The 16,004-nt window shown below is 38.4% G+C and overlaps 1 protein-coding gene across 1 annotated transcript; it reads right to left on the bottom strand.

Annotated features, from left to right (window-relative positions):
- Positions 1 to 97: 97 nt before the first annotated feature.
- PDCD1LG2 (programmed cell death 1 ligand 2) lies at positions 98 to 3,251 on the bottom strand. Its single transcript, XM_010183963.1, has 3 exons — positions 3,197 to 3,251; positions 1,521 to 1,883; positions 98 to 420 (listed from the first exon to the last, which is right to left on the bottom strand). The coding sequence occupies exons 1-3, from the start codon at positions 3,249 to 3,251 to the stop codon at positions 98 to 100; spliced, it is 741 nt and encodes a 246-aa protein (XP_010182265.1).
- Positions 3,252 to 16,004: the final 12,753 nt, after the last annotated feature.

Raw genomic sequence — 16,004 nt, 5'->3', positions numbered from 1 at the left:
TCATCCATGTCATTGATAAAGACATTAAACAAGACTGGCCCTGAAGCTGACCCCTTGGGGACACCGCTTGTGTCTGGAGGACAAAATGCATGTAGAATCACTCTCTGTCTTGTACAAATTCAAGCTGATACAAACCTAAAGTGGAAATGTGAGCTGAAGTTTCTTCATTCAGTTCTTTATTCCAGAACACACAGCTGTAGTTCTCACTCATATTTGGTTTTAACGTCAGAATGCTGGTGACATTGTAGAGGCCATCTGTGGTCAGTGTATAGGTGGTATTTACAGATCCACTGAGATTGGAGTTCTTCTCATTTTGCCAAAAAACCTCTGCCAGAGGAAAGCCTTCTGACTGACACATAAAAACAAACTTGTCTTCACCTGTTTTTTTCATTACTTGAGTTTTTATTCTCTGGTAAGATGCTGCACAAGAAGAGGTAGAGTGAAATTGCTTGATGCAATGATAGTAATTTTCCCACTTCACTTTCCTTCCTTCCCTTTAGTCCCATATTTTGCCTGTGGCTGTATCTGAGGAACACTGATTTGAAATTATGAAGGATGTTTAGTAGAACAATTAAATATTAGCTATACAATCCTTCTCACACCTACAGTGACAGAACTTACTTCAGTACTTTATACAAGGCAGCAGTTCACACTGAATTTATAAGTTATCAATACAGAGGACGCAGGTGAAGTCTCATGGGATTCTGTTTTCACCTACTGAACATGCCACTTCAAGAAAAAGGCTGTTTTAAATGTTTGTTTTATCATAGCTTATAAACATGTGTGATGTTTTAATTTTAATTAGAACAAAATGAACTTAGAACTCCTGTGGGGACAGTTCAGAGGAACCAATGTGATTCTTTAGAATGGCTGTATCCATTCCTGCATTTGACAAAGCTTGTTATTTAAATACCTGGATGGGAAATGAATGCTGCCTTGTATCACATGGTCGTTCTGCAGTTAGTAAGAAACATCAGAGGCCTTTCAAAGGACTGGTCTATCATGCTATCTAGTAACATGCATGTTTAATACTGATGTCTGTCTGGCTTTGATGAACACAGAAAATCACATGTCCGTGCTATGAGAGCTGCAGTCACTTGGGAAATTCCCAGACACTTGGGTAGTTGTGGCAGGGCTCATAAGTAAATTAAAGTGCCTCTGAGAAACTTTTGGTAATAGCCAGTGGTGGCCCAAAAGGGCAGGGAGTCAAAGGAGAGGCAGGGACTAGGGGCACTAGAGAAGAGGGCATGGGAAGAAGGGGGAGGGATGAAGGAAACAGTAATTCTCACTCATTCTCACAGGCTGCTTCTAGAGGAGCTCAGCTGGCCTGTGAACCAAAGACTAGCTGGCACTGAAACACCTCCTTTGGTTCACTTGGGGGTTGACCACAGAGTCTTGGTGAGAGAATTAGCAACAGATTAGCAACAAATTCCTCCAAATTAATAAATTTCTACTAGCCTGTAGAGATTTAGTAAAGACATTTCAACGAATATATACTTATATTTAGTTCAGCCACTAACCTTTTACTTCCAAAGTAATGTACTTGTAGTCCACACCTTGATAGTCAATGAGACACAGGTATGATCCCGCATCTCTGATCTTCACGCTGGTGATCTGAAGGATAGCTCGTCCCATTTTCAGTTCACTGTGCAGAAGTGCTGCTCTTCCTGTGTAATCATGATGTTGGGATGGAGGCAATGCCCTGCCTTTGCGAAGGGTGTACACCTCTTTTGGTTTCAATTGGTCCTTCCTTTTTTGCTCCCAAACAACCGTCAGGAGTCCTAGGTTTAATGAGCCATTCACAGGAAATCTGCATTCCATGGTCACGTTGCTCCCATACTCTATAACGTATAGCTGTTGAGGAACTTCAACTGTAAATAAAGCTATAGCAAGAAAAGAAAACAGTTTCATTTGTTGCATTAAAACATGTTCTGATTTTCTTGGGGAAAAAGGTGTCATGTAGACAGGCATAGGTTACTGTTTTGACTATAAGGTTTAAGCATTTTTTGTCCCTATTCACACTAACATTTTTACCATGTCAGTAGTACTTACAGTAAATCATCTCTATTCTGTATTGATTACAGAGTCTGAAAGGCAAGGACAAAATGAGCAAGGTTTGGGGTTTTTTTTACATTTAAGAAATAACTTAAGGCTGTGTCAGTGGTGGAGCACTTCTATAAGACTATGATTGTATCTTATATATCCTAGGATTCTAGTAAAAACAACACTTAATTATGGAAATAGAAAGTTTTATTTCATTATCCTTTACAAAGAGAATATCCAGTGTAATTCCTGTGAAACAAATAGAGTTGCATTGGATAAACACATATAACTTGAAAGAATTGCTATGTAGGAATTACAGTCTTCCACAAAGAGGGACCATGTGAGTATCATTTGATCCCATGCATCGTCTCAGATATATGCAATGGTATTACAGACAGTATATAAAAATAATCTTCTTAACCATTCGCCAGATCTGAAGTTCATATTGTTATGAATAGTTTGTCATTTTAAAATGTCTTGATAAAAGAGAGTTATTTGTGATACATCATTCAATATACCTTGTTACCACTTTCTATATTGGATGTAACATACATTAGTAGACTTAATTCAGAAGCACTTGGAAATACTGATACTGACATTTAAAAGAGAACTTCATGCAACTGTTTATGCATTCCATTTATTTCATATGTTTGTAAGATACAGGGAAAGCTTCAATTCCTCTTAGCAATGATTGTTTATTCACTTTTATACAACAATAATGAGAGTAAAAGTAGTATGAAAGAGTGCCAAGCCCCTTCTGAGTGCCAGCCAAGCTGCTCCTGCTACAGGGATGGACAGGGAAGTACACGTGGTATTACTTCACTGTGCCTGACACCAAGGTGGTTTTAATTTACAATTGGCTTAGGTTGCTTTGGTCATCCTCCCTCTCATAACCACACCTGCTAATGCTGGGCATGTCAGCTGTCAGTACACTGTGCTTTAAAGAAGCCTGATTATGGAAAGCAATGGACGACAGTCCTGTGCTCAATTAATACACAGTGCTTTCTGTGAGACACTGCAAAGTAGAGGTTCCAGGCATCACTGGCTATTCAAGCAAGTAACATTGGAGATGCTGAAGCCCAGGTACTGAGGGTGTAGCAGTATTTGCTGCATTGGTCCTGCTGGTTGAATTGAAAGGCAGTTTCTCTCTCACCTGAAACCACATAAAGCTGCATTTCCAGCAGCAGCATTGTGAGGATCTGGAACATTTTCTCAGGTGTATCTGAAACAAAAGTAGGACTGTATCAGAACTTGCAACAACTACCTTCTCCCGCAGAGAGGGATTAGAGCCATGCCAGCTTCAAAGCCCATGGCATCTAAAAATCAGCGAAAATAAAATCAAACACAAAACTACCACTAGAAAAAAAGGAAAATTCTGATTAAAGCAACCCATGCGCGCACATGGAATATGAACCACTGACCTGTGGCAATGAAGGGGAAGAAAACATTTCCACAATTTCACCCACGAGACTTTCAGGAGCTGTAGCTTGCAGACAGTTAAATAGTCTGACACAGCAGTGCTTTTGCAACAACTTCACATTGAAACTCTAACCATGAATAGTAAAAATCAATTGCAGTTGCCTTCTCACATGCAGGAGAGCTTCATAAACATGCAAAAGCAGACCTTTATAACTGCCCGCACTAGCAGCTATCTAATTTATAAAATTGCTAACACTGATTTTGTTTCAACTCTGCTTTGCATACTTTTTTTAGGGTACTTACTGAGTTCTTTAACCTCAAGATCAGCAGATACCTGAAACTCAGTGTGAGGTACTGGAAATCTTGGAATGGGCAAATTAAAGTTTGCTTCTGAATGGATTACACTTTAAATTTGGTGCTGCTTATTCTTTCACTTTGTACATGGCAGTGCCTGACATGTACAAAGTACCTTGTATTACTGACAGTAAACCAACAGCCCTGAAATAATGCAAAAGAAGAAAGGTCAGTTTTAGAGTATCTTCCTGTTACAATAACAAGCAAACTACTGCTTACAGTATTGTATACAGGTCAACAGATCTAAAAAGCAAAAAGCCAAAAATGAGGGACAACATTTATAACAAAACTAGTAAGATAATAGATAAGAAGAAATAGTTACTTTGAATAAAGCATGCTAACATGTAGTATAATCAGAAAAATTAGTGAAGGAGATCCAGAAATAAGCATAAGGAAGTAAAGAGGAGCAATTTTAAACTTCCCTAGAGCTAGACTTACTGGAGAGTGTTTTTAATTTTACTTCCCCATTCATTTGTGGCTCAGCTTGAAATGTTCTGGCTCCGATTTTCTCAGGTGCTGCATTTTTCTGATTGCTTCCACCTTTGAGCTCCCAGTACCTCAGAAAGTCAGGCTCAAGTTTTATCAAAATTAGCAACCAAATTTAAAGTACTTTTCCTGGAAATGTAGAACTTTATCTTTTGCTGTCACAGCTAAAGGTGACCTTTATGTTACTATAAAGGTGGATATGCAAACTACAGTAAGCAGGGGTTTTACATGTTAATGGAAGCTAATTACCTTTATCCAAAGGCTGACTGAGATGCCACTACTTAATGTGTGATAAATGGTTAATTATTTTAGTTGTAGGAGAAAGAAGCTAATAATATCAGCATCAATATCTGTTACTTGGATGCAAAACCAAAGATCCTGTACTGCCCTGACAGCTGGATTACATTTCACTCATTATGTAGCCACCACAGTGCTTCACAGTTAATACTATAAAGAAATGTACTGTCTTCAGTGTCCTGCTATGCTCATTTCTCCACACAGCCTATCTAGAAGCAGGTGAACATAGAGGGAATAACTGAATGAAGAACAGAGCAATATTTTGAATCAATGTTTAGATCCCTGGATCAGCTTTGTGTGTGACATTTGAGGTGATCTGCTCTCTTCTTTTATCTTGGGGTACACTGAGAACACAAAGCATGTATCTTGCATAATGTAGGAGATGGGACTTTTAAAAATATTACTGAGAGTAAAAGGATAGAACAAAAAAAAAGGGATACATAATCAAAGCCCCAGCAGATAGCAATCATAGTTATTAAATATCAAATAAGAGTAAATCTTGCCTTACCAGATGGATTAGCGTGAGAAGAACATTACACATACCATAAATAAGTAGAAGATACCAAAGAGGGAAATATTTTTGCATATGATACTGAAAACAGAGTCGTGGAATGCTTGTGGAGATCAGCAAGGATCTGTATTAGAAGGATCAAGGAACTACCAGCAAGGATCTGTATTGGAAGCCATCCTTCTTTATTTCTGTGATCTTACTAGGGGACATCAACCTGTTGCACAACCTCAGTGCAATCTGCCCGTGTAACATAATCTGCCAGGTATGCTGATGCATTTCCATAAAGATGGTCTACACCAGCTTGATTAATTAGGTTGATTAATTCTGAACTCGCAGTATCGACCATTCATGCTGTCGCAGAATAGCCCTCATTTTCTCCTAATCTTTTGTAAAACATATGCCATGCCCTGCTATACAGTAGTCATTGTACACAACAATCCTAGCAAGTTTGTGCACTGAACTGTCTTCCTTTTTTTTCCTTTGAGCAAAAGGCCGTTTCTAAAGCATATTCATCATCTGTCTGTTACAGCTTCATAGGGATACAACAAAGGAACACTGCACCATAAAAATCAGCCCTTAGTAGTTCTAGCAGCAAAGTCAGGAATTGAGATCAACATCTGTGAACATGAGGAAGTTGTGTGACATTTCAACAGCAATCTAGATCCTATCAGTAAATTAATTTCCCAGACCAACCTGCAGAAGAAAAAGCAAGTTTTCACACAATGCTGTGTGATTATGAAAATGAAGCTGAATAAACTTTTGAGGGTTGAGGTGATGAAAACCATAGAATCAAACCTCTGAAAACCAGTTTTTTTATGAGTTGTAATAGTTCCAATGAGGATGTAGGGCCCATGAATAAAAATTTGAATGGGAAGAATGAAAACAAAGGCATTACGATAAGTTGAAACCCATACTTGACTCTCTTTGGTCCAAAAGGAACATATTGTGATACATTTTCTTAGAGAATGCTGAGTGAAATCCAGAGGGCAAGGATAATAAATTGCTAAAATTCCACTAAGAGTCAAAATGACACTGGTTTCCTCCTTTTGATTCAGTTGATCATGTCTGTGACTTTAGTCCTGGCCCCAGTGCACATACCCACAGGGGTTATAACACTCATCTCCAAAAAAAAGTAATTTTTGGCCATTGAAATGCACATAAACTCACATAAAAATCACATAAAATCTCAAGTGGTTTCCCAAAATTCTTCTGGTAAGGAGTGAGAGATATTTATTTTTTCCTCAGAAAATTTAGACCTGGCATTCCCATTTCAAATTGCACAAGCTGTGTGCTCTAGGCCACAATATTGTTTTCAACATATAATTCAATTTTCAGCATGAAGTATAGACTTCATTCCAGTCTACAGACAGAATTGAAGAGGCGCTTGTCCTAACAGAGCTGTATGTTATGAGGATGCTCTCAGGAAGTAAACGTGATGGCAAAAGGGGAACATCAAACTCTGCTGTATGCTTAAACCATGGAGCTCTTGAACAAAGGCTGGGATGCTGCTTCTCAGTAGCTGTGCTTTGTGTAGATCTGTTTGGCATATGTGTACTGTTATGCCTATGGGATCTTATTTTCAAGGAACACTCGGGTTGTGAACCACAGTGATTCAACGAAGGAGGTTGGCACCAAGCTGGTCAGAAGTGCTAGGACTGTCAGTCAGTGACAACTCCTACAATGTTGACAATACTGAAGAGTTTGCATGAAGCTTTGTAAGCTAAGGAACATGGAAATCACAGACTATTTTGCAATGTACTACTTAATAATAAAGATTGAAACCCACACCTAAATAATGTGAACTGTGAAGTTAATTCTATTCCTTTCATCCATGTATCTGAAAGATCATAGTGCTTTTCTTAGCTAAAAGGAGCATCTTATTATAAGAACTTAGTACAAGACCCTCTGGCATCACCTTTGGTTAGTAGCCTTGCTATGATTGTCCCTGCTCATTGCAGGGGTGTTGGACTAGGTGACCGTTAAGGGTCCCTTCCGATCCAAACCATTCTATGATTCTGTGATTCTACGATTGCTGCCAACACAGGAATAACAAAGGATCCTGTGCAGGATGAATTTTCTTTATACTGCCCACTGAATGAACACAACCAGAGGCACAGTCACCGATTCAGGGACCTTATAGTCTAACAAATCATGCATGACCCTTTCCTGGAAACATCATTTCCACTATTAAAATATTTGTATTCCAGTGAATGGATGATTAAGAACAGCAAACACATTTAGCATTTACATCATGACACTTAGCAGTGGTAAGCAAGGAGAGTTTTGTAGACCAAGAGCACATCTTCCACTAGAATGATCAGAACTGCTGGAAATCTGAACAAGCTTCGAAGCACATTTGGTCTTCCCCAGGTTTAAAGCAGAAGTCAGACATACATAGGAGTTCACAATGATTGTTCAGATTTCAGTCAGAAGGATAAAGGACTAAGGAAAGGGTAATTGGTCCCTCTGAAATTAAGTAGGTATTGTAGACAGCCCCTTGTTTGTATTGTATTGCCCTGCAGACCAAGTTAACAGCATTGACAGCATTTAGATGTCGTCTTGCTCAGTTTTATCAAGTATGACACAGGTGTTCTTACAAAGCTTCTGGAAGGAAGCAGGGACATTGCACAGCTGGGAGGAGGATGTAACATCACCAGGCTGGCCCGGTGGCCTGTGTCTTCCTCTGCACAAATGGTCAAGTGCACTTTAGCAAACAAGGTGTTGCAGGTGATCTGAAAGACTGGTGAGGAATCCTGAGCTGATGGACTTTGTTACAGACTTCAAACAGCAATTTAGTTATTGATTTGTTCATTCCTACGGTCAACTTTCTTGCACTGCTGCTGACATGCTCTATACCATTATAGAGATCAGCTCAGGTCACTCTTTTCCTATTCCTTCTCCTTCTACAGCCTTTGTATTTTTGTACTGCAGAGACAGTGCCTGCACAAAGCACAGCACAATGCCCAGAAAGACAAACTCATCTGAATACCAGGAGAAATCAAGCTGTGTTAACCTGACATCCTGTGTGGCTCCCTTTGACTCAAAGAAAGCGTCAGAGCAACACCAGGCTAATGTGACTGTACTGCTTCTCATGCCTAAGCTAGTTTGTTTTGATGTCATTCAGATCTCCCTGCATGAAACTGAGCTTTATGCTCATTTTGTTGGAAAACTATCATCTTCTCATACACATATGTACACTACAAAAGATTGAGGGTGCCAGTCACTGTTTGCTTTCTCTGTCTTTCTCTTTTACTGAAACTCTTTTGTCTTCTATGCATCTTGTGACTTCAAAAGCTTCCTTCCAACACTGTCATGTGTGCAAAAAGACACTTCACTTTCAGTGATGGATATAGTTGTTTGTTTAAAAAAAAATAAAAATTAAAATTAAAAATAAAAGAAAAGAAAAAGAAAAATCCTGGGTCAGAAAATAATTAACAAGAAAACCAGGATTACGTCCTCATGCAAGCTACGTCTGTTCTGTACCTCACTATAAGAGAGAAGCTACTTTATTTCCATTTCAAGCACTTCATTAAAAAAAAGAAAAACAAATAGAAATGCATATTAACATCTCTTCAAAGTCCATTTCTCAGGCCTGTCTCAGTGTGTTCTGTGGACGTAGTCTTCTGCCCTTGTTCTCTTCAACCCACCTCAGCCCACATTCTCTTATCTGCCACTCGTACTCTGCTGTTGCACCCTTATTGCAGTCCCTTCTTGTCCACCTCACTACACAGACAATCTAGTGTTGAGTCCATTACTGTATATTTGATGTTCACATCACCTGCGACAGCCTATTTGAATCGTTTCAGTCTGCTCTCTGTCACTTCGGCTTTTTTTTTTCTCATTTCCTTCTTTGCCCACCCTTGCCATGAATTTTCACTTTCCCTGCATTGTTTAACTGTCATCTGTTGTATCTTTTTCGCTTTTTTTGTTCAACGTCAAATACAATAATTCTAATGCAACCTTGAATAAATGTGGAGTTTTTGCCATAGATGTTAGGATAAGATTAGGTTGAAATGTTGTTACAGAAAATGTCATTAACTACATTTAAAATCCAGCGGTGTATTCTAGAGAGCACATGCCTTTCAGCTTTTATCAGTAGCACTCAACAACACAGGCTAACACATTGGTGTGATGCACTGCCAATTTTCTTTCATATCTTCAGCTTCTACAGAAAGAAAAAATGTTCAGAGAAGCACAAGAAATTCCTTGCTCCTCTTGGGAAAGCAGAAGGTGAAAGCCCCCAGACTTGCTGTACAATCAAAACAACCTACTATCTGCAGGTAGGGGTTTAGTAACAATCAAAAGAAATTAAGCAGGAACATATAGATACAAGTATACACAGTTTTTTTTCTTCCTTACAATCTTCCCTGAAATTCAGAATGAAAGATTTACAACAGCAACAGCCCAGTGCATAAGATAAAGAGGCTCACTAACACCACTCTCCTGCCTTCACCTGTGGCAGGAGGCTGAGCTGTGATACAGATTCAGCTTCTAAAACTAGTTATTCCCCAGAGTTTGAAGTTATATGGACCTGTGTTCTAGGATCTGGAACTTACCCAATCTCTGGTTCAGAATCAGAGTCCACTCCCTACAAATAATTTGAAAATAAACTTAATTTAAGCAGCTCTTAAGAATCTAGGAAAAAATCTGCAGTCCATCAGTCAGAAATACAGTAAATATTAATTTGCATTTTAGCAGCATTATACTCACATGAGATCTTTATGCAGTCATTAGAAGAATCAGATTCACGTAACAGCTAAGACTTTCAAATTTTTACAAAGTAGCTCTAGCCTATTTGCGTAATAGCAGCAACTATGCAGCTTTCATGATCAGTTTTAAATATGCACTGATAGCACAGCTTATGGGTTGATATCATTCAGGCTCTATGTCACAAAACAAGTGACTGTGTTAAAAGGAAACCACCGAATTTCTTCGGAATTTGTGAGCAGTTCCAGTTTCATTTTGATGTTTCATGCTGAATGTACTCTGAGTTCAGCACTCTGTATTCCTAAGAACGTGCACCCAAACAAGTTTATTCAAAGCATTCTGTAAAATCTATATGCTCTAATTCTGCTTTTAATTACACCCATATTTTTGTTGCTGGATTTATACCCATTTAAAGCAGTGTACAGCCTTGGCATCTGAACTTTCATTTGCTAGGAATGCTCTGCATTCATGAAACTATCAAGTTACGTTTTCTTTATTTTAATCAGATTAATTCCACAGGAATTCCTTGAGACATTACCTAACACATTTTCTGATAATTTTCATCTATATCCATATTGCTTTAAAAAAAAATCACAATGAGAGTATTCAAACATTGCTGCCCAGGAAGATTGTGAATCTCCTTACTTGCAAATATACTCATCTTGACAGGACAAAGCCTGGGCAATTGCATTTAAGTTAGCCCTGCTTTGAGTGGAATGTTGGACTAGGTGACTGCCAGAGCTCCTTTTCAACATGAAGTATTCTGTTCTATTAAGCAACTTTATCAATGGATGTCTCTGTGCATTTTACTGTTATTAGGTACTATTTATTCCCATACTGCAGTTCATCATTCTATCTTTTAATTTATGACCACATCATGAGTGGGAGACAGAAAAGAGGATACAGTGGTCTCTTCCCAGTTTTCTTGCATTAGTGCTACAGCTGGGACACACATACTCTTTTGTCTCCAGCTGGTTACTCATCACTTGGGAGAATCATGCTCTTGCTCCACACAAATAATGGTTGTGGCTTTAGTCCCATGAGTCTTGGCTGGTTTTGGGTAATGTTTGATGACTGCCTGCCTCATAGTTCCAGTCTGACTCAGACCATGAACTTCTGTCTCCTGGTGCAGAGCAATCCATCTCAATGAAATCATTGTCATACTACTTTATTTTTTATTTCCCCCCCTCAATAAACTTATCCTGTGTAGCCCTATCACAAAGTAATTCCTGGGTAGCCTGATTTTTTTTCCAGAAAAACTCCAATGACCAATTTGGCAGCTGTCAGAAGGCAATGACTTGGATGATTGGACACTGGAAGGAGAGAGAAAAGTCCACAAGGCCAGAGTTGAGCTTAATCTATGATTTACAATTAAAATCAAGTTTGCCTCATGTCCTAAACTTTTAGTAAAAGTAAAGGGAAAAAGAAGGTGGCAAACTGAGATCTGTGCTTTTTAAGTGTGTGAGTGTGAGGAAATTCTTTCTTGCTAAGGCACTTCTTCCTGGCTGATGCTTATACCTACTGTTCCTCTTAACCCCATCTACACACTCCGCCAACTCTCAAAGGCCTTGTTTGCTTTGTGGCCTTCCATGTTAAGACAAATAGCCAATTTAGGGAGAAGTATTTATGCAACCACTTGAAATTAATAACATTTTAAAACCATTTATTAGTGGTAAAATAAAGAAAAAGGCACAAAAATGTTAACAATATGGAAATTGTGCAGAGCCTATAGGCATTTTGATGTGGGAAAGGCAGGAGATAACCCTCTGCTAGAGATATTATAGCAGATGGATGTAGCAGCTGGAGTCATGGTGATCCGCAGCTAATGCTTTTGCAGAATAACAGCGTCCCAACTAGGGAGACTCTCTACCTGCATTAAGTCCTCAGAGAAGCCTTGTTTTGTTGATTGCTATGTTCTTTCCCTTCTGATCAGCACTTTGCTTGCCTACTTATCCACAGTTTCCTCACTAGTTTGTTGAGGAATCTCCACCTCCCCTGCATCTAGGTGTCTAGTTTTCCTGCAGGTATTGAGACTTCTTCTGGAAGGAAAACAGAAGTGTTCCTTGTTCTCTTGCCACCTGACTGAAAAAGTACCCCAAAGTTACTTCACTGTCAGCATCACCATCCTCTACTTGTTCTGAGCCAGCTCTCACTACAATAGGTTTTCTTCATGTGTTCCTGTCACAGAAAACTCAGTGCAATTGACCAAGGGTCAGTGGTTTGCCTTGGACATCTCATGAACCCAGCAGTACCTGGCAGGGACTTGGTTGGGACAAGGTCGCATGACCAGAGAAATATGGAGAAGGAGACAGGGAATCAAGGAGAAAGTGCTGCAAAACAAGAAGCCCCACTGCTAACGTCTGCAAAAGCAGAAGCTCCACTGTCAACATCTCTGCCATCTTGTTGGTTAGTCCATTCTTGGATGATGCACCATCAGTACATGACATTCAAGGATACTAAAGTTACTTTTTTGGCCAAAATGGAAAAGGGATGCACATCCTGCATATTGCTCTGTGAAAAGCCCTGCAGGTCAATAGCAATGATTCTATGTTTCTTCTTGTTACTTATTCTTTAATGTAAATGTTATCAGTAGTAGTATTCACATACTACAAAATTAAATGCCACATCAGAAAATGGGCACCAGACAGGTTCATAATTACATTTGTCAAATGAATGAGTCGAGAATTCACAAGCCAATTTAGACTGTGCACAATAAACCAGGCTTTTCTGAGCGCTTCTGGGTACCTAACAATACTTGGCCGTTAGGAAGCAAAATGCAGCAGCTTACTGAAGCTAAGTCTCCTCTAGCTTCCTGCTGGTTTTCATTTTTCCAGATATCAAAAAAATTCTGAAGTAGCATGCAAAAATTTTTAACTGAAGGAAAAAAAAGATTATTACGAATATGGTTTTTAATTACATTTTTCATGATAGGATCAGGAAGTATTTCCTCTCACCTGATTCTCATAACCTGTATCTCTTGCATTTTCAGTTAGGTGTGCATTCTCCCTCTGTCATGAATGGAAAGTAATTGTGCTGAAACAATGGCATTGAAAGATGAGCATGTGAGCCTGCCTCCCTTTATTTATAGAATTGGAGCCAAGAGACTTAGCTTATCCTAAGAGGCTAATTTGTAAAATTACTAAAATTAGATTAGGCAAGTTCTGATTTGGATGTTAGAAAAACAGAAAGTAGAGCTTATTCAGAGAGAACAGCTCTTTTCACATCATCTGTTGTCCACCCCATATCCTACATACCTAATAAAGTAGCAAAACTTCAAGCTTCCTATCAACTACTCAAGAATTAAAGCACTGTCATTTTGGACAGTAGGGTTCAGGTACAGAATTTAAAAACATATTTATATCCCCTCAATTAATTATCTTACTCATCTGATATACGGCATTGTTAAAGGTAACTTACCTTTTCTCCTGCTGGGAAAAGACAAATGTAACAGTTCCTGCTGTCCAGTGAAGTTTGATAAAGACATCAACTTCAGTTCCATGACACTAAGCATGCACTAATAGCACTGCCTAGCAAAGGCTGAAAATTACTAAAAGGAGTAGACTCTTCACTTTTACTTTAATGTGCAAACAGCTGGTGCAGTCTCAGAGAGGAAGCAGAAATTGAAGAGGTTGTCTGGAAGAGGAATTATCTATGTGATATGAAACTACATTTGTTTGTTAAGGAGAGACAGTGCTTTTTCTACGAATGACCCTTAACATTTCAAAAGCCATACTTACACTCTGGGAATAACTAAAAATTTGCCATCATCTTCAGTGACACCTGGAATGTGGCCTCAAAAAGCATGCTGGGAAGCAGGAGGGAATGTTCAAGTTCTCATAGCATCCTTGAAGGATGAAATGGCAAGAATCAGTGCCAGAATATAGAAGCTCTGCAATGAATTAGGGAAAAAACTTTATAGTCATTTAACTTGACTTGGGTCTACCAGCTCCATTATGGCTATGAGATGCATTTCTCTATCCTGCTATATAGGACAGCTCACTGAGATACATTAAACACTACTTTAGCTAGATGGAATTCTGCCAGCAGTGAAGCCTTGGGCCAAGGGCTGTGTTCATATCCTTAGGGCTGCACATCAGACTAATTTATTTTAAACTGAAAAATAAAGCCTGAGCCCAATGAAAATTCAGATCTCCACTGTCTCTTCTTTGTGGGAGCCATTAGGGGGATGACATGGGTGTAGACACTATTCTACACTCAAATCTTAGATACCTGTTTTTCCCAGAAAAAGCACAAGTAAAGCTAATGCTACTTATATTGACAAGTGAAAGAGAGCAGGAAAAAACCACAACAAAACCAAAACATTTTATTAAAAAAATATAATTGTGGATAGCATTATAATAAATAATTTTAATCTGCATATGACCCAAAAAAATCTATGCACCTAGCAAAATGTAACAAAGCAATAGCTTAAGAAATGGGTTCCAGGAACATTATCCCTCAGCATTTCTTAAGTGATCACATGACCATGTATTTGATGTCCTAGAAGTGAGAGGATTCTCTTTCTTCTATCCCTGAGATGAACAAAAAGTCCAAATCAAGAGTGGTTCTTCCTGAATGTCTGAAGAGTTGCATTATCCCCTAGTTGTAAATTAGAAGAGTAATGAGCAGTAACCAAGCAGTGCCAGCTATATCACAAGGCAATTAAATCCCCAAAACGCTTTTCAGAGACAGAAATCAAGAACCTCAGTATTACCTAATAATTTCCAAAAAGCTGTTGCCAAGAAGGTTACAGCATCTATTTCAGGCTTAGCTGTGAGTATCTGGTATTTTAAGATCTAAAGTAAGGACAGAAAATGCCCTGTCTATATGACATCTCATCTTGTTGGACCCTTATCTTTTATGAGGATCAAAGTATTGAAAAAATTCTTCACAAGCTGGAAAACAAAATCTCCGCAGGGAACTGAGAGCTCAGTTGGGAAATAAAACAAAACAAAGCAAAAGCCTAGAAGATGGCCTATTCAAGAACTAGCTGAGAAATTCATGATGGTCACAGACCTAAAGTGCTTTCTTTACCTTAAAGATATATTTAATGAAAGTGCATAAACTTAAGAAAGCAGAAACCTGGATATTTAAATAAATACCTCCATACCTAGTCCTGTATACAATAGGACTGTATACTCAGCTTCTGTATGAAACCTGAGTCCAAGGACCTTTTATGCTATAATAATTGTATTAACTTCATTGCAGTTTTTCCTGAATTACAACAATATGGAAGAAGATTGCCATCACAGAATAAAAACAAAAAAATAATATCCCCATTATTAGACAGAACACAGAACATCTGAGCTGTCAGAACTTCACCACAGAGCAAGAAGGCTTCCCCTGCTTTTTCTAGGTCTTCTCAGTATCTGTAAAAGGAAGAATTATATGGAAAATTTGTCAAAATACAAAATTATGAAATCACAGAACATTTTATGGCTTTGGGACTCTTAGAGTTTGGAGATATAAAAAAAAAGCCTTCATTGTCAAAATTATAGATCTAAAATGAAATTAATTAAAAGGTTGAATTGAAAATTAGCATGGGAGGAAATAAAGTAGTAGTTCAAATACATTGGTGGGAAGTGCTCTTTAGCAAATACAGTGAAATGTGGCTTAGATCCCCCATTCTTTTAAAATCATCTTTCAAAACCTTTCAAATACATTCAGTGCTCTTTCTGTTGATATCCCTAGCAGCATATACCCAGGCCCTAATTCTTTGACTTGGAGATCTATACCTGTGGGACCAGCAGGTTTACCTTTGCTTATGTTTACTACAGTAAAATGTAGCAGAGTGAGATTCAGGATGTAATTAATTTAAGTACTGTAGAAGTCAGCAAGTGGCTGTGGTGAGTTAAAGTCTCCATCCCTAGTGTCATCACCATTCCTTTAGCTGTGCTAGCACAACTGTTTCTGTAGCAAAAGTGTGAACTAGATAAAAGACTAATTCGAGTTGTTATATCACATCATATTTTCCTTTGAATGGCTTTTCTTTTTATTTTTAAAAACCAGATTAATTATTTGATATAACTGCTAGTACACAATGAGTTATGATAGTGAGATGTGAGACTGAGAATGGGAGGCTGTCTGTTGAATAAACCAGCTATGAATCAAGGCTCTGATGACCATGGGTGATTTCTGCTGTGTGCTATTTGGTGCTATTTTTCCCTTTATAATTTATACTTACATT

This window comes from Mesitornis unicolor, unplaced genomic scaffold (genome assembly GCF_000695765.1).
Source record: "Mesitornis unicolor isolate BGI_N332 unplaced genomic scaffold, ASM69576v1 scaffold46394, whole genome shotgun sequence".
Taxonomy (NCBI): domain Eukaryota; kingdom Metazoa; phylum Chordata; class Aves; order Mesitornithiformes; family Mesitornithidae; genus Mesitornis; species Mesitornis unicolor.
The sequence above is the reverse complement of the archived record's forward strand: the minus strand, read 5'-3'. Positions and strand labels throughout refer to the sequence as shown.

Coding starts and splice junctions, on each gene's coding strand:
- PDCD1LG2 (XM_010183963.1), bottom strand. CDS start 3,251: ATGTTCCAGATCCTCACAATGCTGCTGCTGGAAATGCAGCTTTATGTG. Junction 1,884..3,196: donor GCAGCTTTATGTGGTTTCAG/GTGAGAGAGAAA, acceptor TTCTTGCTATAG/CTTTATTTACAGTTGAAGTT. Junction 421..1,520: donor CATTACTTTGGAAGTAAAAG/GTTAGTGGCTGA, acceptor CTTCTTGTGCAG/CATCTTACCAGAGAATAAAA.